Source organism: Mytilus californianus, unplaced genomic scaffold (assembly GCF_021869535.1).
Source record: "Mytilus californianus isolate M0D057914Y unplaced genomic scaffold, xbMytCali1.0.p SCAF_1, whole genome shotgun sequence".
In the NCBI taxonomy this organism is placed as follows: domain Eukaryota; kingdom Metazoa; phylum Mollusca; class Bivalvia; order Mytilida; family Mytilidae; genus Mytilus; species Mytilus californianus.
This window is the reverse complement of record NW_026262581.1, coordinates 104,029,297-104,056,772: the sequence shown is the minus strand read 5'-3', so window position 1 is coordinate 104,056,772 and position 27,476 is coordinate 104,029,297. Positions and strand designations below refer to the sequence as shown.

Genomic DNA, 27,476 nt, shown 5'->3' with positions numbered 1-27,476 from the left:
ACATATGAAATGCTGATACATATTATCGAGTGCATGCATCGTAAATTGTTTATTTTAGACTTTTTATAGTTTGAACACTAGTATATGTTTTAGTATGTTATAAATCAGATATGAGAATTTGAGTAAAATCGGTGACATGAATTTGACAGCTAATGCTCCTTTAACGTACATTGATAGTTCTTTTAAAAATGTGTGCACATAGATGAAAATACATTTTTTTTAAATGAAACATGTGAAGAAGACGCTACAATTTAAATGTTGATGTAACATATGGTGACAAGTGGCTTCAAAGAATCGTATAGCTATTCTATAGTTCTATATAATGTGTATTGTCAAATATAGAAACGCACACAAGTGATAAATTTATTAGATATCTTCATGAGAGTCTGTGATGAAAAGAGAGCTTTTGGGTGTCTAACTGTCTTTCTGTTCATAAATTATAAATATATGTAGCTGTATACGGTTATGGTAATTATGACGTTTGAAAAGTTATATGTCTTTGAAAGTTGCGTTAAAAATTTACTGTTTCACAAAGCCGCACACATTATAAATTAGGTCTTCCACAAACTATATACAAGGCTTGTCCAGTCAGGAATTCAACCCAGGTTACGGTCCTAAAAAAATAAGATCATTTGGTATAAACATGTCAATCTTAGTCTGCACTGTTGATGATATGTATGTGCATATGTGTATAATTTGTTTCATTTGTAAATGAATTGTTTTTATTTTGATCAAGTGTGTGTGGGGTAAGAAAATACAGAAGTAGAAAAAATGTATTTATTTTTAAACTAAATTTGGAAAGAAAGTTTCATTTAATGTCAATTAATGATCTGATTTGACTAACCTACCAACATAGTCATTCATCAAGCTTTATTTTAAAATAAACCCGTGTGGCACAGTGTATCTCTGTCCTTTGTTTATTTTCATTAAATTTAAATACAGAAATGCACTCTTATCAATCAATCCTCTGCTTATATTTTAGTTACTGTTTTTCAATTTTTTCATTTCATAGTCATTTTCAAGAGATAAATCATGCAGATATTTACATGTAATAACCGCTTAAGTATCGAAAACCTAGCATTAAGACTAGTTGTAACATATCAAGTCTGTTTGACATACCCTTTGTTTTTCTTGTCATGGTCCATTACCATTTTCGCTGCTACATCTGCATGTAGAGATAAAGTTGACGAGTCAGTTCTGTAAAAAAAAAAAACACTACACTTTTCCTATTTACAGATGATGAATGTAATTGGTTTCTCAAACTATGCTTCTTTTTTTCTAATAGCCAGCATGGGAATATAAGTGGTATGATAATGCTTATCAGTTTCTGTAACTGTATTATGTTTTCTCTGCCGTAATTCAGTTTTTTGACGTATTCGGGCAGATATTCTTGATAGCTTGCATATCATAAATTCAAATTTTAAGATTTTTTTTGTATTTTTTTTATCTCAAAATTCTACTGTAATTTATGTTTATCAACTGGCCTTAAACAAATCCTATTAAAAGCTTCCGCTATTTTACCGATTGAAATTTACATACAACACGTTCTTTAAAAAAAAATCACTTTTTGGAATATAGAAAGAACTATACAAGAAATTCTTTGATATCACTAATTAAACGTTCGACATTTATTATGGTTTATTTAAGCTGTGTCATAAATATCGATCGCTAGAACGAAACAAAGAAAAAATAAAAAGAAACACAGTTGTTCGTTAGACACTATTCATAGTATATACTCCAAAGAAAGACAACTCTTTTCTTTCTATTAGTTGCTTAATAACTGGTAAATTCATTCACAAGAGATGTACTGATTGAAAATTTTATTAAAACCTCGCCAACACATACATGTACGTCTAGCTATCACAGAGAAAATTCACATTTAATAGAAATGAATAAAGAAATTCATAGTTAGGAATCTTGTATACCATTCTGAAAAAATACAATACATTAAATTAACAATACTAACACATCAAATCTTTTGTACCAGTTTCTGTAGGCTGTCAAAGCTTTAGTATGTGTTACTAGACCATCACCATCATCATCCATATGAGAGAACACAGCTTTTGCATGAACTATTTCCTTTTCTGTGAGCATGTCTAATAAATCATCCTACGAATGAAGATCTAAATATATTAATTTATCTTACACCCTATACATTTCTAAGAATATAATTCCTTTTCTGTGAGCATGTCTAATAAATCATCCTACGAATGAAGATCTAAATATATTAATTTATCTTACACCCTATACATTTCTAAGAATATAATTGGTTAAAAGCAACCGCGTGGAAACCGTGTATATTTCATATGGGGTTAGTAGGCGTAGTTTATTTCAATACACGGTTCACGGTTAGTAGTGGTGTTACGTCCCTTTGTAAAAACAACACGGTGTTGAAGGAAAATCTCATAGGTTTCAACAGACGAAGAAATTGATGGTGAAAGATTGAAATAAATGCAGAAAACACAATAAAAGCTAACCAGTTGTTGGCATTTGTTTTGTATAGACCAATGGAAATAGGTTCTTAATATTGAAGACTTGACCACTTTGATAGGCCACATGCTAAGATAGTCTGTAAGATAAATTCGTTACACAGTGTGCTAGCGACCTTTTACAAATTATATGGGGTCAGTAAATTCCATATGGCTCGAACCCCATATGGAATTTACTGTCCCTATATATATCGTATTAGGTTACTAGCACACTATGTGGCTAATAATAGATGGCATATCGCACATACTAATATACATCAACAACATCTTAAAATCAATGCGTTCTATAAAATCATAATAAAAAATCCTAAACAAAAAAAAGATAAAGTACTCAAGTCGACATTGTAAAAAAACTATGGTGAATCTTTAGCCAGTTTAGAGTAGTTTGTTTTTGTTTATACCGGTTTTTTTTTTAATATGAGATACCGTGATAGTGACATTATTAAGATCACTAAGTTATGGAATAGTTATGGAAAGAAATGTACTATTATATATATGAATACCTGAGGAAGAATCGTGACTATACCGGTATATGAGTAATTCATTGTAAATAAAGAACACTGCAGGGTTGAATTTACCTAAACGACATGTGTAACATACATGTACGTCGGTGTGAAAACAATAACAAAAAACACAAAAAAAGAAAAGACATCTTAATATCAACATACAATCTGGACAAGTGTGTCTTTACAATCTCACTGTGTCTTAACTACCCCGGCAAAAAATGTTTGGACTCGATAGTATCTAATGTCCGGCACGGTGACGGACAATCAACAGACAGAGAAAAGGTAGAATTTCTGTTTATCTATTTGTTTTTTAATGACATTGAAGAATAAACATACACATATAACTATTTTCGATTGTGTGATGTAATATTTTCTACAACCTTTCTAGATTAGTGGAGAAATAAGTAAAAAGGCACATGAAAATGGTGAATTGAGTGAACCTTGCTACGAATTTGTTTAATTTCTTTTTAAATTGTGAACATTGTACAGAAAGAAAAGTACGGAAAGAAAGATATTAACACAGTGATTGCATGGCTAGTCACTATGAGCACCTCAATATTTGTATTTCTGTGCATGGAACGAAAGAAATGGGTCATGTCAAAATGGAAGGACCCTGTTTCGTCAATGTTGTTTACTATATAAGGACTCGGTTTTGTCTCAGTATAGGACCCGGTTTTGTTTTGTTTTGAAATCACAAATTTATAAAAAGCTACGTTAACACGGATCTGAACATTGCCAATCGGAAGAAATTGAATATGTGAGTCAAAAAGATGTTATAAAGATGTTATTGCAATACAAACATGTCGTGTTAAAATATATTTCAAACGGGAACTTTTCGAAATAGGGAGTAGACATTTTTGAATGCTATACGTATACCTTATTGAACTTATCTTCGAACTAAATTTAAATGGTAATAAATACTTTATAGCATGTACTTACATTAATTCCTTATGATATAAAAAAGAAGATGTGATGTGGTTGCCAATGAGACAGCTCTTCACAAGAGACCAAATGACACAGAAATTAACAACTATAGGTCACCGTACGGCCTTCAACAATGAGCAAAGCCCATACCGCATAGTCAGCCATAAAAGGCCCCGAATTGACATTTGTAAAACAATTCAAACGAGGAAACTAACGGCCTAAATAATGTACAATAAAATGAACGAAAAACAAATATGTAACACAGCAACAAACAACAACCACTGAATTACAGGCTCCTGACTTAGGACAGGTACATATATACGGAATATGGCGGTGTTAAACATGTTAGCGGGATCCCAAACCTCCCCCTTACCTGGAAAATTGGTGTAATAGTACAACATAAGAACGAACTATAAAGATCAGTTGAAAAAGGCTTAACTCATCACAGATGGATAAAAATAGAAATACATCTCTCAAATGTTTGTTTATTTTCAATACTACTGTAATGATGTAAAAATAAGAAGATGTGGAATGATTGTGTTACCATATCAATTTATCAAAAGAGTGAGGATAGTATGCTTTACTATACTATACGCTATGTTTACAATATATTAACTCATTCGTTCATGCATCTATTGACGGACAGTGAGAGAAAAAGCTCCGTTTTGAAGGCCGTACTTTGACATTTTTATTTATTTCCATTTTAATTTAGTTCGAAGATAAGTTCAATAAGGTATACGTATAGAATTCAATTGTTTACTTTTACAAATTGTGACTTGGATGGAGAGTTGTCTCATTGGCACTCATACCACATTTTCTACATAAACTGTAAAAAAACTAATGTGAAAACTAACAACCTGATTTATGTACAAAATAAAAAACGAAAAACAAATACATGTATGATATACAGCACCAAAAGACACAACCACCGATTTACAGGCTCCTGGATTTGGTACTGGCACATACAGAATGGCGGGGTTGAATGTGAAAGCGCCCCCCCCCCCCCCAAAAAAAAAAACAAGAAAAAAACTGCGGTTTAACAGCACAACATATGAACAAAAATTCAATGAGTTGAAAAAGGCTTAACTCATTTGATTTCAGAGCCCCTATAGTAAATATGCGATTGGCGGCTGTCTCTGTTTTTTCGTCTTTTATTAAATTTTATGATGGTATACGATATAGTAACATTATATCAGTGGTGGATCCAGGGGTAGAGGGAGTACGCCGATCCCCATCCCCCTCCCCTATACCCTTTTTGGTGGCTAGAAATAATTATTTATTTTATCATGTTTTTTACGATTTATATATGATTTCTTTTAGTATAAAATCGTTAAATAAAAGTTCCCCTTGCTACGCTCGGCGGTATAAAATCCGTTTATGAATTGTTAATGAACGTTTAGTTTCAGAAAATTTATTTCCAAATGATCATACTGTCTCTCCCTTGAAGTAGAGCGGAACATAAAGAAAACCATCTTGTTGTCCCAGAAAATCGCATATCAAATGTGCGTCCTTAAATTTTCAAGGCCGAACACTATTTAAGTTTGAACACTTAAATTTACATTGTTGATATAAAAAAATCTAATTGCGTTACAAAACCTTCATTTCTTTTTATTTTTTTCCTTTTTTTTTTTTATACAAAACAAAATTGAAATTTGCTTTGTTCTAACATAGCAGGAATTCAAGGGTCTGCTTTGTGAAATTTAAGGACAAAACCGGGTCGTACACATTGACAAAACCGGGTGCTTCAATTTTGACATGACCCACTTCCTTCATTCCATGCACAGACATGCAAATATTGAGGTGTTCATAGTGACAAGTCTTGAAATCACCGAGTTAATATCTTTCTTTCCGTACCTTTCTTTCCGTACAATGTGCTCAATTTAAAGAGAAATTAAACATATTCGAGAAAGTATTACATCACACTATCGAAAATAGTTATATGTGTATGTTTATTCTTCAATATCATTAAAACAACATATAAATAAACAGAATTTCTACCTTTCTCTGTCTGTTGATTGTCCGTCACCGTACCGGACATTAGATACTGTTGAGTCCAAACATTTTTCGCCGGGTTAGTTTAGACACAGTGAATCTGTCAACCTTTAAAGTTGTGAACTATATTTATTATACCTCAGTTATCATTTTCTATACAAAATAAGTACACAATATTTTCATTATTTTTCAAATTGCAAGCGTTTGACTATTTGACCGGTCAATTGTTTCAAACTATTTGCCCTCGATGAAACTATTTGACCGCAAGCGTCAATATATTTCGCGGAATTTCAACGGGTTTTTAACAATTCATTCGGGACTATCGGAATTCACCTCAATTATTAACGTCGATTCCAGAGTCGTTCGAATACTCACCAAGTCGCATCATACGACAGGATCTTGGCTCAGTCAGGGCGATTTGCGTCGCTTTCCGATGGAGATCTGGAAGGATCAATTAAGGACTTGTAATTTAAACATATTTCAGATCGCAGCCGGATTTCAGTCTCGCTCAGGTTTCGCTATCAGCAGTATCAACAATTGTTCTGTATTTTTTTACTTTCAACAAAAGTAATGACAGATCAATAAATTCGTTAAAATTGTTGTTCTGTTGTTGAATTTATTCTGTTGTTTTGAAAAAAAAAGATGAAGCTTTCAACTTACAATTGCCTGTTTGTTATTAGAATGCATATTTACAATCGAATATTTGTCATCACTATGTGTTCATTGTCTCTTACAAATGTAAAAGTGAATTTTGGTCAGCTGTGTTGTTCAGTCCTTGGCATAACTTTGTGTCTGTTGTCTCTTTCGGTATAATAAAACACTTGCTCACTGGATATTTGTGGAACAATAAGTTTATTGTCCCCTCTCATTCAACTATTGCCCTTGGCTACGCCCCAGGGCAATAGCTGCACCTCGGAGGACAATAAACTTATATTCCACTCATACCCAGTCAATAAGTATAAATTAACAGACTATAAAAAGTTGTCTTTAACACCAAATACTTTAAAAGAAAAAAAAAATTAAGTAATGATTGACGAGGTTTCTGACTTTGGACATGCACAAAAATTAACATGTGACTGGTCTATCTTAACTAAATGACTACCTGTAACAATTGACGAGCAATTAATCAAGCACTTCACTCGATTACAGAATATAAAAATATCGAAATAAGTTTAACAATAATAAAATACGACAAATTAGTTATTGAAAGCAAGCTCATATTTATGAAATTCGTGATATAAAAACTGACAAAAAATAAAAAAAATTGTCACAAGTTCTATAAATTTTATTTTTTAACATAATAACTGGTTTTTACAGATACACTATGACACCTTAACTTACCGTTGACCTTTTTGCAAGTATTAGTCTAGCTTCATGACTGAGAAATTCCCACCAATTTATACGTCCATCTTTGTCCGTATCTATTTTCTTAAACTGTAAAATGATTTGTTGTTTTCCGCTGTCTGTTGATGCCATGTGAATCGTTTTATTTTTGTAATTTACAAATTCTTCTTGCGAAATATACGAATCTGAATGATAAAAAACCGTGTGTACACTCATACTACTTTTATATACACAAAAAAAAATGCTTTATTGTCATTGAAATCAAAATTATAAAAGTCGGGGATTTCCCGGAACAGCTATATAATTTAAACACAACAGCATACTATTTTGAAAATAAAAATTACTGATTTTATCAATCTGGAAAATATCAATAAATGATCGTCTAAAATGTATGCCATATGTATTTATCTTGGCGCTTTATAATCATGCCCAACTTTTCTATGCAAAGCCTAATTACCGTTATTGGAGTCTATTTCATCAAATATCTCAAAAAGAGTTGAGGTTTCTTTGTCTGTTAGAAGAAGTGATAAGTTTGCCTGAAAAAAAGAGGAAATGAAAAAAACATAGGACATGAACAAAACAAAACAAAAGACACGATGCCAAACTTAGAAACTATCACATTTGGTTTATTTTTTCAGAGATTAATGAAGCGCTTAAACTTACAGGAGAGAATTTACATAGTCGGTATCGATTACTGAAATGCAACAACAACAGATTTACTTATTATAAAACGCGTTATCAAACTTTACAAATTTCGGTTAGCTGTCCTAACAATATAGGTAATGAGTGTTGAGTCAATGAATTGCTTTTATCTACTTCATTTGAACTCTGATGGATAGTTGTCCCATTGGCAATCATACCACATCTTCCTATTATAACTGGTGACGATTTTGGACATAATTAAATTTTAAAAGTAAACGTAAATATTTATTGTCATACTGTTTTTGATAGATTAGAAGAAAGATACTTTGAATAAAAGGAGATGCGGATTATATTTAAATGAGACAACAATCCAACGACACAAAAAAAAATCCACATATTAATACATTTTTTACTTTGCAAGAAAATTAATATTCTTTTCAAGCATATATCATTTGCGTTGCATGGACTGACTTTAGAGTCAGTACTTCGGTTTCGGTATAAATGTGTATAGTAACTGATCATAAATTGTATGCTTGTGCTCTCAAACATTATATACATTTGGCATTCCAAAATTTGATCTCGAACGTTCATGAAAAGGATTATTCCAGAAACACGTTCTTCGTGCACGCGAGAATCGATATCATACGGTTTGTTTTGTTTTGGTTCATATTTTACAATTTATGGCTGTTTTTTTTTTATCCTTTCTTGACGTGTTTTGCTATCATTTATTTTACAAATTATGTCTCATTCTAAACCATAAGTTCTAATATATTAAATCATAAACCTGAAAAAATGATTGCCCTTCACCCCAGATATAAATAGGTTGATCATCCTAGTACCATTCGCCATGTAGTCGTAGCCAAATTGATTTTCATTGCTACTGAAACCAAGGTTTCAACTTTATCAAGCGAAACTAATATTCAATTTATAATGTATTGGGCTAGTGTTTTTAAGGCTTTTAGCCATTTTATTGTTCCTGAAGTGTTTATATTTTTAAATTTCCAATCTTTGTCTTTTATTGAAAGGGTAAAAGTAAATAACATCCTGTATCCGGATGTCAGATTTTAAGGTTACCACAAAATCCCCAAATACTTGTGAATAAATTGATTTGAACTTACACATCTATAACAGCTCCAGCCACTATTTGTATGTCTTCTATCTATGGTAACCTTGTCAAACTGGGAACATTCTGAATCACTCAACAATTGTACACAGTTCTTATGGAAGGCACGGGTGCAAACACGACAAGGATATACATCCTTACTGAAGTGAGGAAAAAGCTCTTCGCATACAAAACAGTACTCATCGTGACCATTTTTATTAAGCTGTAAGTAACAATTAACATTGACATTTTGGTATATTAAATTGAGATGTTATTTTTTTTTTTTTTTTTTTTTTGGTTTATCCCAATAAAAATCTTTACATTCTGTATGTGAAGCCACTCTGTGCTTTCATTGTGGTTTTGGAAGGAGTTATAGGGAGTACATCAGTAAAGCAGCATCACAACGACACAAAAAAACCAAAAAAAACCAATTTATATTCCAACATGCTTTCATCAACAACAAACAACTGACTATATCGTAGGTCATGCTCTAAGTTGCCTCGAGATGGAAAAATATTTAACAGAGACTATCAGTTTAAAGATTATCCATACACATCAAATTCCTTAAAATGACTCAAACCTTAAAATACCGAGTAGATTAACAAAAGACAACCACTGATGTTGTTCCTTACATTGGACGCTACTACTAGGGTGTGTTTAATGACCTTGTCTACTATTACTACCCATGAAGGTCCCGCACGCTCGGCTCTTGGACATGCACATGAATATTTGTCGGTTTTGTAATCTCAACCCTCCTATTTATTCTCGTACTATGGAAAACAATGTATATAAAAGAAAAAGCAATAAAATCAGTACAGAAAACTCGGGACTTTATATTACCGGCATAAAAGATAAATAACACAAGTCAAACAAACCAATAACAAATTAAAAATTAATTGTTCAGAGAACAATTGAAGGTCTTTCCACCCCAAATAGACATGTCTAGACAGAAAAATATTCAATATTGGTTTAGAATGTCAATTCTGGTGTCAGATAATAGCTTAATTTATGTTGATTCCGAAAATATATGATGTTTATATACTTTTGCCTAAAATAAGATATATAAGTAGTTATTTCCGGTTTACAAAATACTATGTCTGGTTACATTTGAACCTTACTTCACCCCAATTCCAAAAGTATAAAGTTCTAGTAAATTGTACATGAAAATAATGCAAAGATGGCTACTTCCGGTTTACAAAAAGGTCACTCCCGGTTGATATATCAGTAACCAAATGTAAAAGACCATTTGACTTTATCTTGAACCAATAAGAAGTAAGAGCAAAGGACAAAATCGAGAACGTCAAATCAAGGTCATAAAACAAGGACCTCAAATCAAAAGACCCTAGGTCTCTACTATATATGGTTAATGAGTTATGTCATCATAAAGCTAATTCTATATATAAGAGGGAAGAAAACTATTAAATGTATACGTACCCTTTCAACCAAAATTTACGTGTTGCGACATGTCGTAACTAACAATTTTGTTAAAATATTTTGTCAAAATCTTGTACGGTTTCTGATGAGAAGCTATAATAAGCAAAATCAAACTTCAAAACATGACCTTGACTTTTGACCTTGACCTCATTTTCTTTTAGGTGGACCCTACGCAGGGAAATTTCATTCACATCAATTTCACGTGAATATAAGTTAATGTGAATTTCACCTCAAACGAGATTATACGTGAAACTCACGTGAAATCAGTTCATATGAGTTTCATGTGAATCTCCTGTGAAATAGCAAATAACATCTATTCACCATTCAACTTTAAAAGTAGTTTACTCTTGTGTTACAATTATATAGCTTATGTCTGTTCCTGAACTTTAATAATATCTGATGGAAGCAATGAATATCCAAATTTGTCAACCCTAAAAAGTTATTTCATTATTGGCTGAAATATTGAATTTTGAATTTTGCAAAAAAAAAAATAATGGACGTACTTTAGCGCGGGAACTTAAATAGTATACAATGTTTGGAAGATGGGTAATATATTTGAGTTCAAAACTCATTTTTAAACTTTTAAAAAGCCGTAATGTCACAGGCACTTGTCTTTGGATTTTCTTTTACCTGTATGCCTTAATTTAACACTTTTTTCAAAGACAAGTGCCTGCGTGTACTGTATACAGGGTTAGAGGGAATATCGGTATGTCTGCAGATATTGTTGATACTCTCTATCAGTTGGTCATGTTTCGTTTGGCATTTTAAAGTTCTCATCACGAATATACCTGAAAGACAAACTTTTTTTAACAAACATTTTTGTTGTTGTTTGAGGTTGTTAAATGTCTTTTCTAATAGTCATAATAGAGAACTCAAGTGTCATTATAAATTATATGGACCTACCGTGTACTCTACGTCTCTAGGTTTTGGCGCTGGTACCACAGAAAATTTTCGTACTCTAAATTGATACCGTTCCGTAATCTCTATTTCCTCTTCGTCTTCTTTCAAATCTTTTACCATGTGTTCAACAAATTTAACCAGTTCAGCACGTTCCTTATTGTGATCTTTACAATGTTTTGCAAAACTACCGATTACCTTAGCTTTTGGAATGAAGGAATCCCACAAACTTTTGTCGGCCATTATGGGACAAAATATGGAATGACAGTTTTTTAAAGTACAATTGCAATTAAGCAGCTAACACAAGAATAAAACTGACTTTAATCTAAATGTGAAGTGCCATTAGATATTTATAGATATTATGTAATAATAATTTTGAGGCTTACTTGGGATTATCCATTAGTAAACGCGTCACTGATAGAGCTTGATCCATACTTATGATATTTTAAATCAAGTGTAAATAATTGACTTTAACTTCTTTATATTTCTTTTTATTGATTTTAATTCCAGATATTATTGTATTTATATACATAATATTATTATATTTTCAGACAAAAAAATTAAAGAAACACGTGTTTCTAGTTGCATGGCACAGAAAAGACCAAATTTAATATAAAAAAAGTGACAAGGTTGAGTGGGTAAGAATGCTTGGTTCAGGCTTATAGGTACTAAACATTAAAAGAAAACGTGAAGATACAGAAACATCCACTGTCGAGTCTCGTGATAGGCACTCAATTATTCAGCGGGATTAAACTAGCTCCGTGAATTCTCTCTACTCTTAACCCCCTTGCTACCACGCGGATATTTAAAACTCCATTGCTGAGACACTTCCACACGTACACATACTTCCTTTCAAAATACTTTTTTTACATTTTTTTATAATGTTGATTATAACCCCTGGAATACAGGATATACGTATTATTTGGATTTTGATTTAAATTCAATTCAATTCAATCTCTTTACTGTCATTTAACTTTACAGTTTATGTCATGTAAGTAAAATAATATTTATAACTTTTATAAAAATAAAGCATTACATTTTGAAAATACAATTAACCATTTAATACATTGTGATAACAATCATAGCAATTGACACTGAACTATATAAAAATAAGAATATGTGGTATGATTGCCAATAAGACAACTCTCCACCAAATAAAGTGGATGTAAGCCATTATAGGCAACCGCACTCTATTAGGTCCTGCTTTTTTTTTTATTAGTTTATCCTGACTTTTTTTACATTAAATTGTCATCCTGCCTTTTTTTTGGGCCAAGTTGCTCATCCTGCCTTTTTTTTTTACTCAAAACTCCTGTCCTGCCTTTTTTCAAATTTCGTCCGAACACCCCCCCCCCCCCCCCCATAAAAATCAAATGGTAGCTCCCTAAAAGGCCCCGACATGAAAAATGTGAAACAGTTCAAACGAGAAAACTGACGGCCTAGTTTATAACAAAATAATTTACGAAAAACAAATATGAGAGATATGAAGCAACAACAACCAATGAACTACAGGCTCCTGACTTGGGATAGGCACATAAAGGATGTGACTGTTTGATGAAATGAATCCATACGGAATGAAAAGTAGATTTTTTGGTGGGTTTTTTTAATGTGTTTTCTATGATAATTACATTTTAGTTGCATAATAGAATTAAATGCAGCATTCGCTTCTTATATTAACACTTCTTCGAAATAAAATATATATGTTTGAAATCTGAAAGTAAAATTTGAAACACAAAAATTCGTTCGAAATTGTTTAGAAAAATTAAAGTTGTATCTTTCCACAGGAACTCAACTATACATGTACGTGATATTGGTGAAATTTACAAAATGATTTTTTTCGATTTCAAATAGATAGCTAAAAAAATATGTTTTGAATTTCAATAATTATTATATATTACTGATAAACGATTTATTGTTACATATTTCTTTTAATTATTGACTGCTTTTTCAAATTTTATAAAATTTGCAAGTTTTCAAACATTAAGCATTTTTTCGCCAGTCCACGACCAATGTGTAAAAATAACCGACTTGCAAGACCCTCATGCGTAGTCAAGGTCGTTAAAAAAAAACCTCTTCGTGTAGAAATAGATAAATTACGTGGGCTGATCTAAATATTCTATTCTTAATTGGGTTGCTTTTACGAAAGTTGGAAACATAATTATGGCAGAACCAGGCGATTACTCTTGCAACCAATAAAACATCAGTATCTGGATGAATTATACACATGCTGTAAATATTTCCATTTCATACAATACGAATGGAGTGTTTAATTCTGAGAAATTTCGAAAAAGGTGCTCATAAACTATTTTGTATTTTTTCTGTAAACAGTTTTGAACGCATTTCTGCAAAAATATGACATGGGTCTAATGTTCAAAAAAACAATTCTTGTTCTATTCTTCCATTTTAATTGTATACTCTCTCTATAAAAATACAATATCAACTAAGTACCGGTCAGTTTTGGCAATTCATGTGGTTTTTCTTTAAGTTCGAAAACTCTTTGGGGAGCCGAATTTGAGACTTGATGACACAGGCACTTGTCTGTGAAATTTTGTTTCCTGTAAACAGCAAAATTAATAAGCAAGTCAAGATCGGCTAATAAATCAACAAGACTGAAAATGACAGTCGACTCTTTATAGGACTTATTGTCCATTTATGATGATTTTTACCTATCTGTTTTTTGTGTGCATTTTGCCCAATATCTTGAAAACTTTCATTACCACTAATGATCAGCAAGACAAGACCTACAAATAAGCCAAACATGGCCGAAATTGCCAGTCGATTCCCTATATGAGTTATTTCCCTAAAATGATTTATCAACTTTTTTGCATTTTGCCTATTATCTTAAAAAATTATTATAGATGAAAACATTGAATGGCAAATGATCAGCAAGACAAGATCTAAGTTAGGAATTCGAATATATTACTTTGACCTATAATGGTTTACTTTTACAAATTGTGACTTGGACGGAGAGTTGTCTCATTGGCACTCATACCACATCTTCTTATATCTATTCAGTGTTGAAAAGGCAAATAGATCAACGTGAGTGAAAATGCTCTTTAGAGCTCTAGTCTTTGTTTTATTTTGCTGATACTGGTCTATCCGTCTAAATATTTAAGTATACTGGTTATTTTTTTTCCTCTTGTAATACATTTGTTTCTGAAACCGTTTTTAACAAATTCAATAATTATTTGTAATGTCCTCAGTTAGAAACAGATATCATTTCGAAACCTTTAATAGTCACGGGAAATACGATTCCACGGATACTTGAAAGGAATAGAGAACGTGCGGTTGTTATAGTGCATTCTGATACGCGCCATGCTGACGTTGTAGAGTAGATTCACGCATTCAATATCTAGACTGACGGGTTGTGTAAGGCAAACGCGTTGTACATGTCTAACACCCGCAAAGTGGCATATTACAACAACTTACAACTCCTGTTAGCGCCATGTGTTGCATAGGGCGCGAACGAAAGTCTTCCATCTGAGTCTGCTGCTTGTTGTACTTTTCCCCATGCCATCCATCTAATGCCTGTTCTTTCTTTGTCTAGCATTCGTCCCCAAGTTTCCTTTGTTCTTCCTACATTCGATACAAGGCGATTTGGCAATCGTTCCATGGGTCCATCCTTAGGATGGCACCTATCCAACTCCGTCTCCTGGTCTTAATGGTGTTGATGATGCTGCACATGTTAATTGGCTCTTTGCAGTAGTTGTGTGTTGTAAATCGTAGTTGGCAAAAATATCCTAAAGATTCTACGCAAGTTTCTAATGTTAAAGGTGTTAAGTTTTTCTCCATCTCTCTTGCTTATCTTCCAACATTCTGCCCCATATAACAACACTGATGTTACATTGTTTTTATAAATTTTCATTTTGGTGTTCCTACTGTATTGGTTAAATACCCATATATTTCTTAACTTGTAGTATGCTGCTCTTGCTTTTTTTATTCTATGCATTATGTCGGCTGTTGCATTATCGCTGGTATCTATATCAGCTCCGAGGTATGTGAAACTATCCATCCACTCTATTTCTTTGTTGTGTAATGTAATAGAATGGATGTTGTTTACCTTTACACGCAAAGTGGCATATCCGGTTCATTTATCGCCGTAATTGCCTTGTATCAGCGGAAAGCACATCCAGCGCGGCAGTTTGACGAACCAGTCACTGCAAAAGTTTTACCAAAACGCCAGATGACGTTTTCGTAAATCTAAATTCTGTAGTAGACGTTCTTGCAGCAAGGAAATCTCAAATATCTCTTGGATCGCTCACAAAAAGCATTTCTAATTTGAACGGCATTCGGGTTCTTCCATAGTCAGTCTTGTCACTAGATTTATCACCTATCGAACATTTACGGGATAAACTTGAAGGCGTTATCGACATTGCACAATGGCACAAGAAACCATTGAACAGCCGCAAATCGCTACTCAAAATCAATGTTTGGTTGATTCGTCGAAGATATAAAGCTGCAGTCTAGAAGAGGTCATACCCGATATCAGCTAGATACAGCAAATGACGTTGCGAATTGATACTTTTATCCGCTCGCCCTTTAGAGCATCTTCATATTTTTCACATTAAATTTTGAATGCCATATCGTCGGTGATCACTCTTGTAATAGTTAGCTTTTTATTATATTTTTTTTAATGTTGAAAAATAAATCTGTATCTGTATCTGCGTATTTTTTCTGGTTGCAAAAAGTTAAATTTTGACATTTCTCACTGTTCTACATGATGTATACTTTTTTCCAGGTAATATGGTTATGCCTTTGAAATTTAATTGAAACGTAGGTGCTATTAAACATTTATCTGATTAATATTTACTTGCACGTGGTGATCGATATGTTCCATTCGCTCACATATATACCCAATTTTTGACATTTTTGGAAGAAATATTGAACTTATGCTATCTGTCTGTTGACTATGAAATCTCGGTGATATTCATTGTACTTTGACTTTTGCACATACGTCTGATATATTTAAATATAAATATTTTATAGCACTTCGGTTTTTCAGACCAAATAAAGCCCTTTTTAAAGCTCGAAAAGACCTATCATTGTGAGTCTTTCATTTCCTGGTATCGAAAAGTTCTATGTTTAAAATCATTTATGAACTATGATCTTTTTTATTTGTGACTCTATCTTCCTTTTATCTTGGTTGATAAAATTATCAAAATAAAACAGGTTAACAATTTCGGAAATACCTTTAATACACTATGTGACAAAGGTGTGCGCTGTAAGTAAACATTTTAAATTCATTTTTATAAAGTAGAATATATTTTTTTCTGAAATGGACACACTCAAGATTATTTCTATGAATAACAAAAAAGCGATATACTTTGAGTCAAAACGATTTGTTCGTGTGACCTTCTACTTGTTAAGTGTTATGATTCCTTGTGTGTGTGTGTGTTATCATTGGAAAGTCAATTTTGTTGAGTTGGTAGGAATTTTTAACTCCAAAATTGTAGTCACGTCGGCTGTCATTAGTGGAACAGGAATATTTGATTTTTCTGGACCACGTAAGTTCACCTCATCTGTTCTAGCTCGTGTTGTTCAACGTTTAGTGTTTTTAAACTTTTGTTAGTCTTTTTTCTTTTTACCATGGTGTTTTCTGAATTTATTGGACATTCGGTTTTGGATCAGCCCTTGGTATTTTTCTGTCTTTTTTATAAAGTAAGACAACATCATAAAGACAACAATATTTTGTCACAGTTTATTAGGACACTTTCTCTTTGGGGCCTTTGTTAGGTGTAAAATGCTCTTACAAGCTTAAGTATTTTTTCATTGCAAGAAATAGTTTGTGTAGTTTGGTCCCTCCTTTCCAATGAATAGGAATTGATTTTTTATCTCCATCTTCAATTTATGAATTACATTTTGACCTCCCCCCCCCCCCCCCCATTTTCATCTTAAAATGATTAATGATCCCACAAAAAGATCGGGCGTTACCTTTTGGACGATAAAGAATGTCCCTAAAACCTGGACCATGAACCCCTATAACATTTCAAATGCAATAGATGATTGTGAAACTCTTGATAAGAAAAGTGACCTTATTTCTAGAAAATCTCTTGGTTAAACATAAATTTCAGTAATTAAAATCGATATTATTTTTGAAGACAGTGTGAAAATTGATTTGCGATATTGCAAGTTTAAATATTGTATATAGTGTGTTTTAAAGGACTGCTTGTTCATCTACAAGTTGAAATAGTATATGTACAAGTTTTACCTTCTAAAAAGGTACGGAGTACCTCGCCGTATCATAAATTATGTCAACACGAATCAATAATTATTGATCAAATCTGTATACCCATACTGTAATTTAATATCTTCTCCAGTCCGGTACATGTTCCAAATTCTATATCGCATTCTAGTCGAATTTTAGTCACATCATACGGCAACCAATCAGAACCGATATTTGTTTAGTAATAATTTCAAAATGACGTGAATATCGAATGAAAACTAATAGTTCGCACCGTGATGCGAAGCAATAAAAAGTTTTTACAAGCCATGAGCTTATCCTTTTTACACATAATTTTTTTTTCAGAACCTAAAGCTATGGCAAATGATGTCAATGAACGAGACCGATGAATCACTGGTACCGTTTGGAATATTGTATCGGCAATATGATATGTCCTTTCTTAGTACTTGCGACGACTTTTATTCCAGCATGTAGATATGGTACGTATTGTTTGTTTCAAAAGATTTTATTCTTTTCTGTTTAAAAATATGTGCTTTGCCCAAAATAAATTAGATGGCAGTAAAACGTTAGAAGTTATACATTATAGTAAACTTGGTTCGCTTTGGGGTTATCTTATTTAATTTTGTCAAATTGATGATAGCAACTACTTATCAATAAGTATTCCTGAACAAGTTCATAAATGCGGTTTGCGTGAACAAGGTGTATAGTGTCAAATCCTATAGATTGTTCTTTAACTAATATCGCCGAGTAGCCTTTCTATGTTCGGTAATCATTATATTATATTCATTATGATTAATATACTCCCCAAATTCAAAAAAGTTTTTCTAGACCGTCTAATAAATTCCGCATTGTACTCGAAATTTAGACCACGAGTACAGTCCGCCATCATTACTGGGATGAAGTAGTCCCTGTCTCGAACTCCGGCTGATACAGTTGTAATGTTTGAAGGCAAATCATGCTCTTCTGTAAAATAGTATTGTCCCCTTCGCAATAGTCTTCATCCTTCCGTGTCTGACGTGACGCACCATTACTGAAAAACCAATTGCCGGAAGCTTTCATGTTTGGTAGGATTGTTTGTCAGGGACTTTACTATACATTTATTTTTGTGCTTTGACAATTGGGGTGATAGGACTTACAATATAATGACACATTGTGGTCGATACTCCTCTGAGACCGTATTTAATCGTGTCTAGTTGAAAAAATCGCCAATTTAATTTGAAATTGTTTATGTGATTTATTAGACTTGGGCCATGTATGTCAATTGTAGCAAATTGGTATATCGTGAATTCTATTCCCGGGCTTGTATTTCCTATCATGATTTCCTTGATAGAGGATTGCTGCTCACAAGGAAGCTATTAAACCAAGAGTTCCAAATGGTGAAGTTGAAATCATCCCTTCGTAAATTTTACGGACGCCATCACGAGTTGGTTGACCGTTATGGAATAACCGTTTCACAGATGATATCGGATATGTTCCGTATGTCGTAACTACAATACCCTTCCCTTTTCATGAATGTGACCTACCGAATTAGACTATTTACCGGATTTGTAATAACATAAGCAACACGACGGGTGCCACATGTGGAGCAGGATCTGCTTACCCTTCCGGAACACATGAGATCACCCCCAGTTTTTGGTGGGGTTTGTGTTGCTTAATCTTTAGTTTTCTATGTTGTGTCATCTGTACTATTATTTGTCTGTTTGTCTTTTTATTTTTGGCCATGGCGTTGTCAGTTTGTTTTCGATCTATGAGTTTGACTGTCCCACTGGTATCTTTCGTCCCTCTTTCTGAAACCATATCAGAAAGCTTTCAAAATGTATAGGATATATTTGTAATTGACTGTAGTTGATTATTAAAATTTGTATGTATTGCCCATTTTTTATTGGACATTATTTTTGTGTTTTGTTGTAAAAGTTATGATTTTTGACCATTGATTTGCCAGTTTTACGAGAAAAACTGTCACGTGAAACCTTTTGCTTGAAAGTTTCATACTCGATAGTGTTGTTAGTCATCCTGTGTAATTGATCGTACTTATCAACCATTTTATTATGACCATGTTTGCAGCAGTAAATCAATGTCAAAGTAATTGATCATGAAATAGATAGTTTTCTGAATTCTTTAAATGAGCAGGGAAATTGTAACAATTATGATCGTAATTCCGGGACTATAGATTATCAGAAGACGCCTGTCTTAACATTTATAAGAAACACGACCTTTAAGATATATAACAAGAATTAATTAACAAGAAATAATTAACAAGAAAGTAAAAAATTTAGAAAATAATCCAACTTTTTGTGAACTGGATTACAAAATAACCCTAAAAGAAATTTTGGATGCTATAAATAAACTAAAGAATAATAAAGCTGCAGGACTAGATGGTATCCCAAACGAGATATTAAAATCAGGGGGTAGTATATTTGCACCTGTTTTGCAGAAACTTTTTAACTTGATATTCTGCTCTGGAACATACCCTCGCAAATGGTCATTGTCTTATATATGTCCAATTTTTAAAGCAGGGAGTCCTAGTAAACCTGAAAATTACAGAGGCATAGCAATTAATTCATGCATTGGAAAATTATTTAACAGTATTCTTAATAAAAGACTTGACATTCATCTTGATAAAAATAATATAATTCATCCATGTCAGGTTGGTTTCTCAAAAAAGAGCAGAACATCTGACCATATGTTTGTTTTAAAAACCATATTAGATAAATATACTAACAGAAAAGGGGGGAAAATTTATGCTTGCTTTGTGGACTTTAAAAAGGCTTTTGATAGGGTCATACACTGTGGTATTAGATACAAATTATTGGAAAATAACATATCTGGAAAATTTTATACTATTTTAAAAGACATGTACTTTGTTTAGATAATGAGGCTATAGAATGTGTTAACAGATATAAATATTTAGGGATAGTCTTTACTTCCAGTGGTCTTTTTCAGCAGGGGAAAGAAGAGCTATTCAAAAAGTCCTTAAAGGCAAAATTTAAACTACAAAAATCCATGTCAGCTTGTAATCCAAGTATTGATACTGCAATCCATTTATATGATCACACAATAAAACCAATTTTATTATATTGTAGTGAAATCTGGGGTACCTTTAAGATTAACTCTGCTGCTTGCAAGAAAAAAAGTGATTATCTATTTGAATTAATTTACATAAATGATTATTTGGAAAAATCACATTTCAGGTATCTAAAATATATTCTTGGTGTAAATAAAAAAGCCTCAAATTTGGCAGTGTTATCAGAGGTTGCAAGATTTCCTCTTTATTTTTCTGTCATTATATCTATGGTAAAATATGTACACAGGCTTAACAAATTGGACGATGGGTTACTTTATGATGCTTATGTTTGTAATAAAATTTTAGATGCAGGAAACATTAATTGTTGGTATTCATCTATGAGATATGTCCTTCAATCACTTGATATACAAAATTTGAATACAAAGCTCAATAGATTAATTAAATTTGTAAAATGTAAACTTTGTAACAGTTTTAAAACATTTTGGGGGGTCAAAAGATCTGATACCTTATCACAAGGTAATAGTAAATTAGAAAATTATTTCAACCTCAAGACTGACTTCGTAAAGGAGGCTTATTTATCAATTAAAGATTTTAATATAAGAAGAGCAATATGTAAATTGAGAATAAGTGCACATGATCTTAAAATTGAGAAAGATAGGTATAGTAAAAAATACATAGAGAGAAGTCAGCGTCTATGTCATCACTGCCTATCACATGGATCAAATTCTATTGAAGATGAGACCCATTTCACAGTAAGTTGTCCTTTATATAACGAACAGAGAAAATTATTATGGGATAAAGTAAACAGTTTTTGTAATAATTTTAAAGAATTACCCAAGGATAAAAAATATTTCTGGCTGTTCACAAATGAGCATTTACCAACTCTTATGTGCCTAGGCAATTATATAATTAAGTGTTTAGAAATAAGATCCAGGGGAATACAAAATATATAAAATTATTATGCAATTATTGTTAATGTTATGTAAGACACATGATGTGTTAGGCTCTGACCCTGTCCAATATATGATAGTATTATATTAGGATATAGTTTTTCTTTTTTCCAATCATATTGTGCTTAATATTGTTGTAAATGATGCCCTTTATGGGTTCTTGATTATAACAATCATTTAATGCTAATTTTCACTTATTTGCGACCTAACTCCCTTGTAATGCAAAGATGGTCACATTTAACATTTACCTGAATGTTATCCAAAATGTCAAAAATGTCAACTTAAATGTTACACTACACGTGCAAAAATGCATGGTGGTTTTCAACGGTATTTTTTTCACCAGCAGTATACAAATAAGGAGATGTGGTATGATTGCCAATGAGACAACTATCCACTAAAGTTCAAATGAAGTGGATGTAAGCAAAGCTCATTTTTTTAAAGCAATGTGAATGTCTCACTATAATTGACAATATCGCAGCTCCATGAGTGTATTTTGGAATCTAAAACCAATATGTCATATAAAGAGACATCAAATCAAACGATAAATGGGAAGAACTTGTTTCCAAACTGCAGTTTTTATAGATTTTGGCATTTTTTTGTGTTTATCAAAAGATAAAAATAGATCACATGATCCAGGTCAAATACGCATTTCTATAGAAAGAAAACTTATATATTGTGATTCAGTATCAACTCAAAAAATTTCGGTTCATGGTAATATCTTCAAAGTACATAATAAATAAATGTAAGCAATATTTTATAAAAAAAAAATTAACAGCTATGTGTAGGTCTCAATGACAATTTGATTTTATCAATAGTAGTGCCGGATCCTTCCGATGTTGACGATCTGAGTGAACATAAGCCAGGTAAAGGGCCATAGCTCAACAATATGAACAATATCAGACAGTTAGCACAACTTACAACTCCTCGTCCAATCAAATTGCTTGAATTCGCCTTCTGAGTTTCATAGTACATCCTTTTCCCGTGTACTAAGTAACTATGCACGAACGACCACAATCATTACTATTATGTTTTTAAATTTAATTAAGAAATAGATATATGTCTTTGTCTGCACACTTAAAATTCAAAACATTATCGATCAGTTATGTGAAAAAACTAAAAATACAACAACAGATGTTCTACCTTTAAAATTCTAAACACTGTTTTATCATAAAATCTTGTAGTGCTAAGAGTACTTTAAAAAAAAATGAAGTGATTCAGAGAATATCTACATTCCAAATAAAACAAAATTCTATATAGGAATACACATCTTTCGGTTTTGATATTTATGAGCTATCATATTGCGCTGTAGGATGCACATCATTCATTTTTTATTATCGATATTTAAATTTTTTTTAATTTTTTCGGATTCCTAAAGAAGTAAAAAATATCTGAAATGTGTATTAAAAATTATACACATATGGTCTCCGATGATGCCAACCCATGTAGCACACACACACACATACGCGCGCGCGCTTTTGTTAAACAAAGTTGCGAATAAATTTAACCGAGATGAAAAAATAACTAACACCAATATTCAAATATACCTACCTACATGGAAAGACAACGGCAACCACTAGCATGTTAGGTGTTTAACATCGGAGGAAGCCCATTGAATTTATTGGAACATGAGATACAGATTATTGCTATTTCCATTGAGATTTTGGTACTTCCTAAGGGTGTATAGCGATGAAGTCGTAAACTGCGGGAAAGACAGTCTCAGTCTGAAACGTAGAAAGCTTCTTATCCAATCATAAAACAAATAAAATGGGATCAAACTCTTTCTCAATTTTTTCATGAAATTGGGTAATTGAATGCTTAAACTATTTATTTATCTTCTTGTTTACAATCTATTCTCTTCTTGTATCTTTAGCGAACAGCCCTAATTATGTCACTGTCAACGACCAGTTTATTAGCACAGAATCTTTATTTAAAGTAACCTGCAATACAACAGGTTTTAACTCAGCCGTGAACTATGATCTGTTTCGCATTTCAAACAAAACTGCCTTCAATATTACCAGCATCAGGTCGGAAAGTTTACTGTCCGCAGAAGTTAACAGTCTTATAGGCAAAAATACATTAGAATGGTACTGTTGTTGCCCAGGAAACTGTAGAGATTTGAGCAAAAATCTGGGAAGCATACCAGTTTTTTTTGGTGGTAAGTTAATTATCGTGAATATTTCACTCAGATGATTATTTATTAAATGGACTGCTTAAACAAACAAATGTTTTTTTTAATAATAAGATGATATGAATTGAAATAGATTTTCGCTAAAAAAATTTGACTAAACATCGTTTTTTACCGCTGGAAAATACGATGGGGTCGTAAAGCTGAATGTGCTTACCTTTCCAGGGCACCTCATATTGCTCCAGATATGATGGAAACATTTATAACCCTTATTTTTTGTCTCTATTGTTCGCGTCGCTTGTAATTTGTCTTTCGTGTATCTCATCAATATCGTTCGTTACCATATCTTCTACCTGTACATGTTATTCAAACTTCCGGAGTTTAAAACATAGAAAAATAGACAAGTTTAACAGAAAACAGCAGAACAATTTTTGAACAAAAAAGAAACAAATGATAGTCAGAAATAAAATCAGACATTTTCCTTTATTTTTTAGCAGACAGTTGCCATTCTGTGCTACTTTTCCTCTTTCTGTTATCTTATTAGACAGAACTATAGAAAGAGCCTCTAAATAAAACAAAAAAGCTAGCCTATAACTTACCGCTACGTTTTCATAGATGTTAAAAATCACTGTATAATTTAAGTTGTGTGACTATCTTGGTCGCATTTATCCAATTGAACTAAAGGTAACAACGGAGGCAGTTAAGTCTGTTTCATTTTTTGACTCGTACTAGTATCTAGAAATTGATAATGAGGGTAGGTTAAGAACTTAACGACAAAAGTTTGGTTGGGCTCGTGATGGTAAATAAAATTGAGAATGGAAATGGGGAATGTGTCAAAGAGACAACAACCCGACCATAGAGCAGACAAAAGCCGAAGGCCACCAATGGGTCTTCAATGCAGCGAGAAACTCCCGCACCCGGAGGCGTCCTTCAGCTGGCCCCTAAACAAATATGTATACTAGCTCAGTGATAAAACATTTATGTTTTGGTGTTGTATTTTATGGACTGTTGGCAATCTTTTCGTCTTGTTTTTTTTTTTTTATTATTTTTTGCAATGGTGTTGCCTGTATAAACAAGAGTGAAGATGCCAAGAGACATTTTAAAACCACAAGTCGATTACAACAGACATCATCATGGCCAAATACAGACGAAGAAAAACCGAAAAGAAAACACTACACACACAACTAAGGATTGAACAACACAAACCTTTTCAAAAGGCAGGGGTGGTCTCGCGTGATCTGAAGGATAATCAGGTGCTGTTCCTCTAGTGGTACACGTCGTGTTACTCATTGCAAGGAAAACTACAGATGTCTCGATATTTTCTATAAAACGTGACATATCATTTATTGTTATTTTTAGTAAAGAAGATAAATAAACCTTATATACGCATTTTTAGTGATAATATTTGATAGTTTCATTCTCGTAAGTGTTTTCACTAAGATAGATATTTCGCTTTCCTTAAATTGCTTTCTTTATTCGTATATCGATCATATGGACATTGAGCCTTAATTAGTTTGTTTTGTTTTTTTCTATTTTAGAAAAACCAAGAGATATGATCACAGTAGGATGTATTCTAAAAAGTGATAGTACTTTACATTGCAATTGGAGTTCTAATGATGACTGTATACAATGGCGCGTCAAGTATTCTTCAACGTAAGGGCAATGTTCAAAATTTCGACAGCCACTTGAAAATGGGAGAATGCTGGAGGATAAAGGCAGTAATATTGTGGCTTTCAATAGACCACTTGCGTCTCTGTTATTGCACGAGTTTCTTATTCCTACCGAGCTTTTATTTATACATCAAGCACAGCCAAACAGACTCACCTTTTGGACATGGGTTCACTATTGAATGTGCCAAGTCTACTGATTATTATATTTCTATACCCAATTCAACTCTAAGGGTTTCAACTAACAAGGACATTCAAAACCCAAACCAAAATTGATTTCAAGAAGAACTGCATTTTCTATAAAACACAACACAATCCGTTTTTTATGTTCTTCGGCTCAACATTTTATATATACGTCAAAGAAAGTTTGAAATATTTGACCAGATACTTCTTTATTGGAAATTTTGCATATATGTATGTAAAAATGTTGAAAAATCTGTTAATGTTAATGTTTAAACTCTTATGAATAAATTCCTTCAGATTTCATCAATTTACAATATTGAGATAGTGAGTGAATAAAAGTACCATAGAACATGGTGTTATGAATTTAGTATTAGTATCAGCAGCAACATAGTTAGCTTTCATAACTCTCTCAACATTTATAAAACATTTTTTTTAGTATTACGTCATGTGTTTGGTGTTGTTTTTTTTTTAAATCCAAGAAAAAAGACAATACTTATATGGAAACGGTTATTTTGACGATGATTCTAAGTCTATCTTGATATTTATGTGCAATATTTTCTTATTCATTTCAGCTCTGTACATGGAATTTGTGTTTCTGATTCGGATACTTGTAATCAGCAAGACTGTCGAAGTTCCAGATGTTACCTTCGATCCGATAACGAAAACATGTCCTTGTGTCGTCAATGTGTAATACAGCCGACAGAAATAACACCAAACGAAAAACTGGTTTTGTCATTTCATGCCCAAAACCTTTGGGGTGGAATTAAGTTCAATCGATCAATATATATTCAAGAAAATATCAGTAAGTTATTTATTAACAACAACGTTTCGAATAATACTTTTGCTGAGATAAAATGGCTGAAAAAATAGCAAAAAATATCTTTTTTATTTTTCTGGCGTTGAATGAAAAACTGAAACCGTAAAACAATTCAAAGAATATGCTTTGCAATCACATTAGAAATGAAACCATGAAGTTCTTTTAAAATGCTTTAATAGTAACGTGTAAGATAAGAAAACATAGTTCAAAGTAAAATTCTATCCATATAGATTTAAGACATAAACAAACGCGCTCCATTTACTGCCAAAATGGCCCAACTCATTCGGTATTCAAGCATTTGCAGCTGCTACTCGGACTTTATAAAACGTTACCAGTGTCTGAGCACAAAGTTGATGAACCAGGGTTATGTCAAAGAACGTGTCGTCCTTTTTCTAAAAGAGTTCAACGGAAGACACCAAGACCTTGTTGATAATGATATTCCGTATCAACTTCACAAATAATACATGATGGTCTTGAAGTATAGATTCTAGGTACTGACGTTGTTTATCATCTTAATTACGTGTTATAGTGTTCTTTTTATTTGTCTTTGTATATTTTTAACCTTTACTGTTTAGTCCATTTTTGGTAATATCCTTTTGGCATGGCTCGGTATTTATACATCCCGCCATTGTGTTATTGTACTATGGTCATTTTTGTATTCTTGTCTTTCATTTTTGCTTATGTGCTTTGTCTATAGAGTGCCTATGCGCCATTTTGTTTTTCTTTGTTGACATAGTTTTTTTGTTTTTTTTTTGTAGTGATTAAGATTATAACACAAAGTTGACTGCTGTACCCCAATTTTGACATTTTTACCTATTATGTCTGTTTGTTTTGCTCACACATTGTTGTCAGTATAACGGCATTTTATGCGACTGTCATACAAATGAGAGGTTTAGCTAGCTATAAAACCAGGTTTAATCCACCATTTTCTACATAAGGAAATGCCTGTACCGAGTCATGAATACGACAGTTGTTTTCCATTTGTTAGATGTGTTTGAGCTTTTGATTTTGCCATCTTTTGATTTTGCCATTTGTTAAGGGACTTTCCGTTTTTTTGTATAACACCCAATAATTAAATTTGTTTAGTGTAAATTCCCGCCAAATCCATTCGGAACATTGCAGTCGTCTTTAACTTTTTCGAGTAGATAAATATCGTATTCATTGGGATTGTGTGGTAGAATTTATATATATATTTAAAAAA

At 32.5% G+C, this 27,476-nt stretch overlaps 1 protein-coding gene across 1 annotated transcript; it reads right to left on the bottom strand.

The window, feature by feature from the left end:
* Positions 1 to 34: 34 nt before the first annotated feature.
* LOC127728579 (PHD finger protein 24-like) lies at positions 35 to 11,612 on the bottom strand. Its single transcript, XM_052236079.1, has 7 exons — positions 11,337 to 11,612; positions 9,016 to 9,222; positions 7,713 to 7,791; positions 7,253 to 7,440; positions 1,967 to 2,109; positions 1,120 to 1,197; positions 35 to 614 (listed from the first exon to the last, which is right to left on the bottom strand). Exons 1-7 carry the CDS (start codon positions 11,571 to 11,573, stop codon positions 545 to 547), a joined length of 1,002 nt encoding a protein of 333 aa, XP_052092039.1. The 5' UTR covers positions 11,574 to 11,612; the 3' UTR covers positions 35 to 544.
* Between the last annotated feature and the right edge of the window lie 15,864 nt (positions 11,613 to 27,476).

Excerpts from the sequence above, each read along its gene's own strand:
- LOC127728579 (XM_052236079.1), bottom strand. The coding sequence starts at position 11,573 with ATGGCCGACAAAAGTTTGTGGGATTCCTTCATTCCAAAAGCTAAGGTA. Across the intron at positions 9,223-11,336 it reads CTAGAGACGTAGAGTACACG|CTTAATAAAAATGGTCACGA; the intron begins GTAGGTCCATAT and ends TGTTACTTACAG. Across the intron at positions 1,198-1,966 it reads TGGTACAAAAGATTTGATGT|AACTGACTCGTCAACTTTAT; the intron begins GTTAGTATTGTT and ends TTTTTTTTACAG.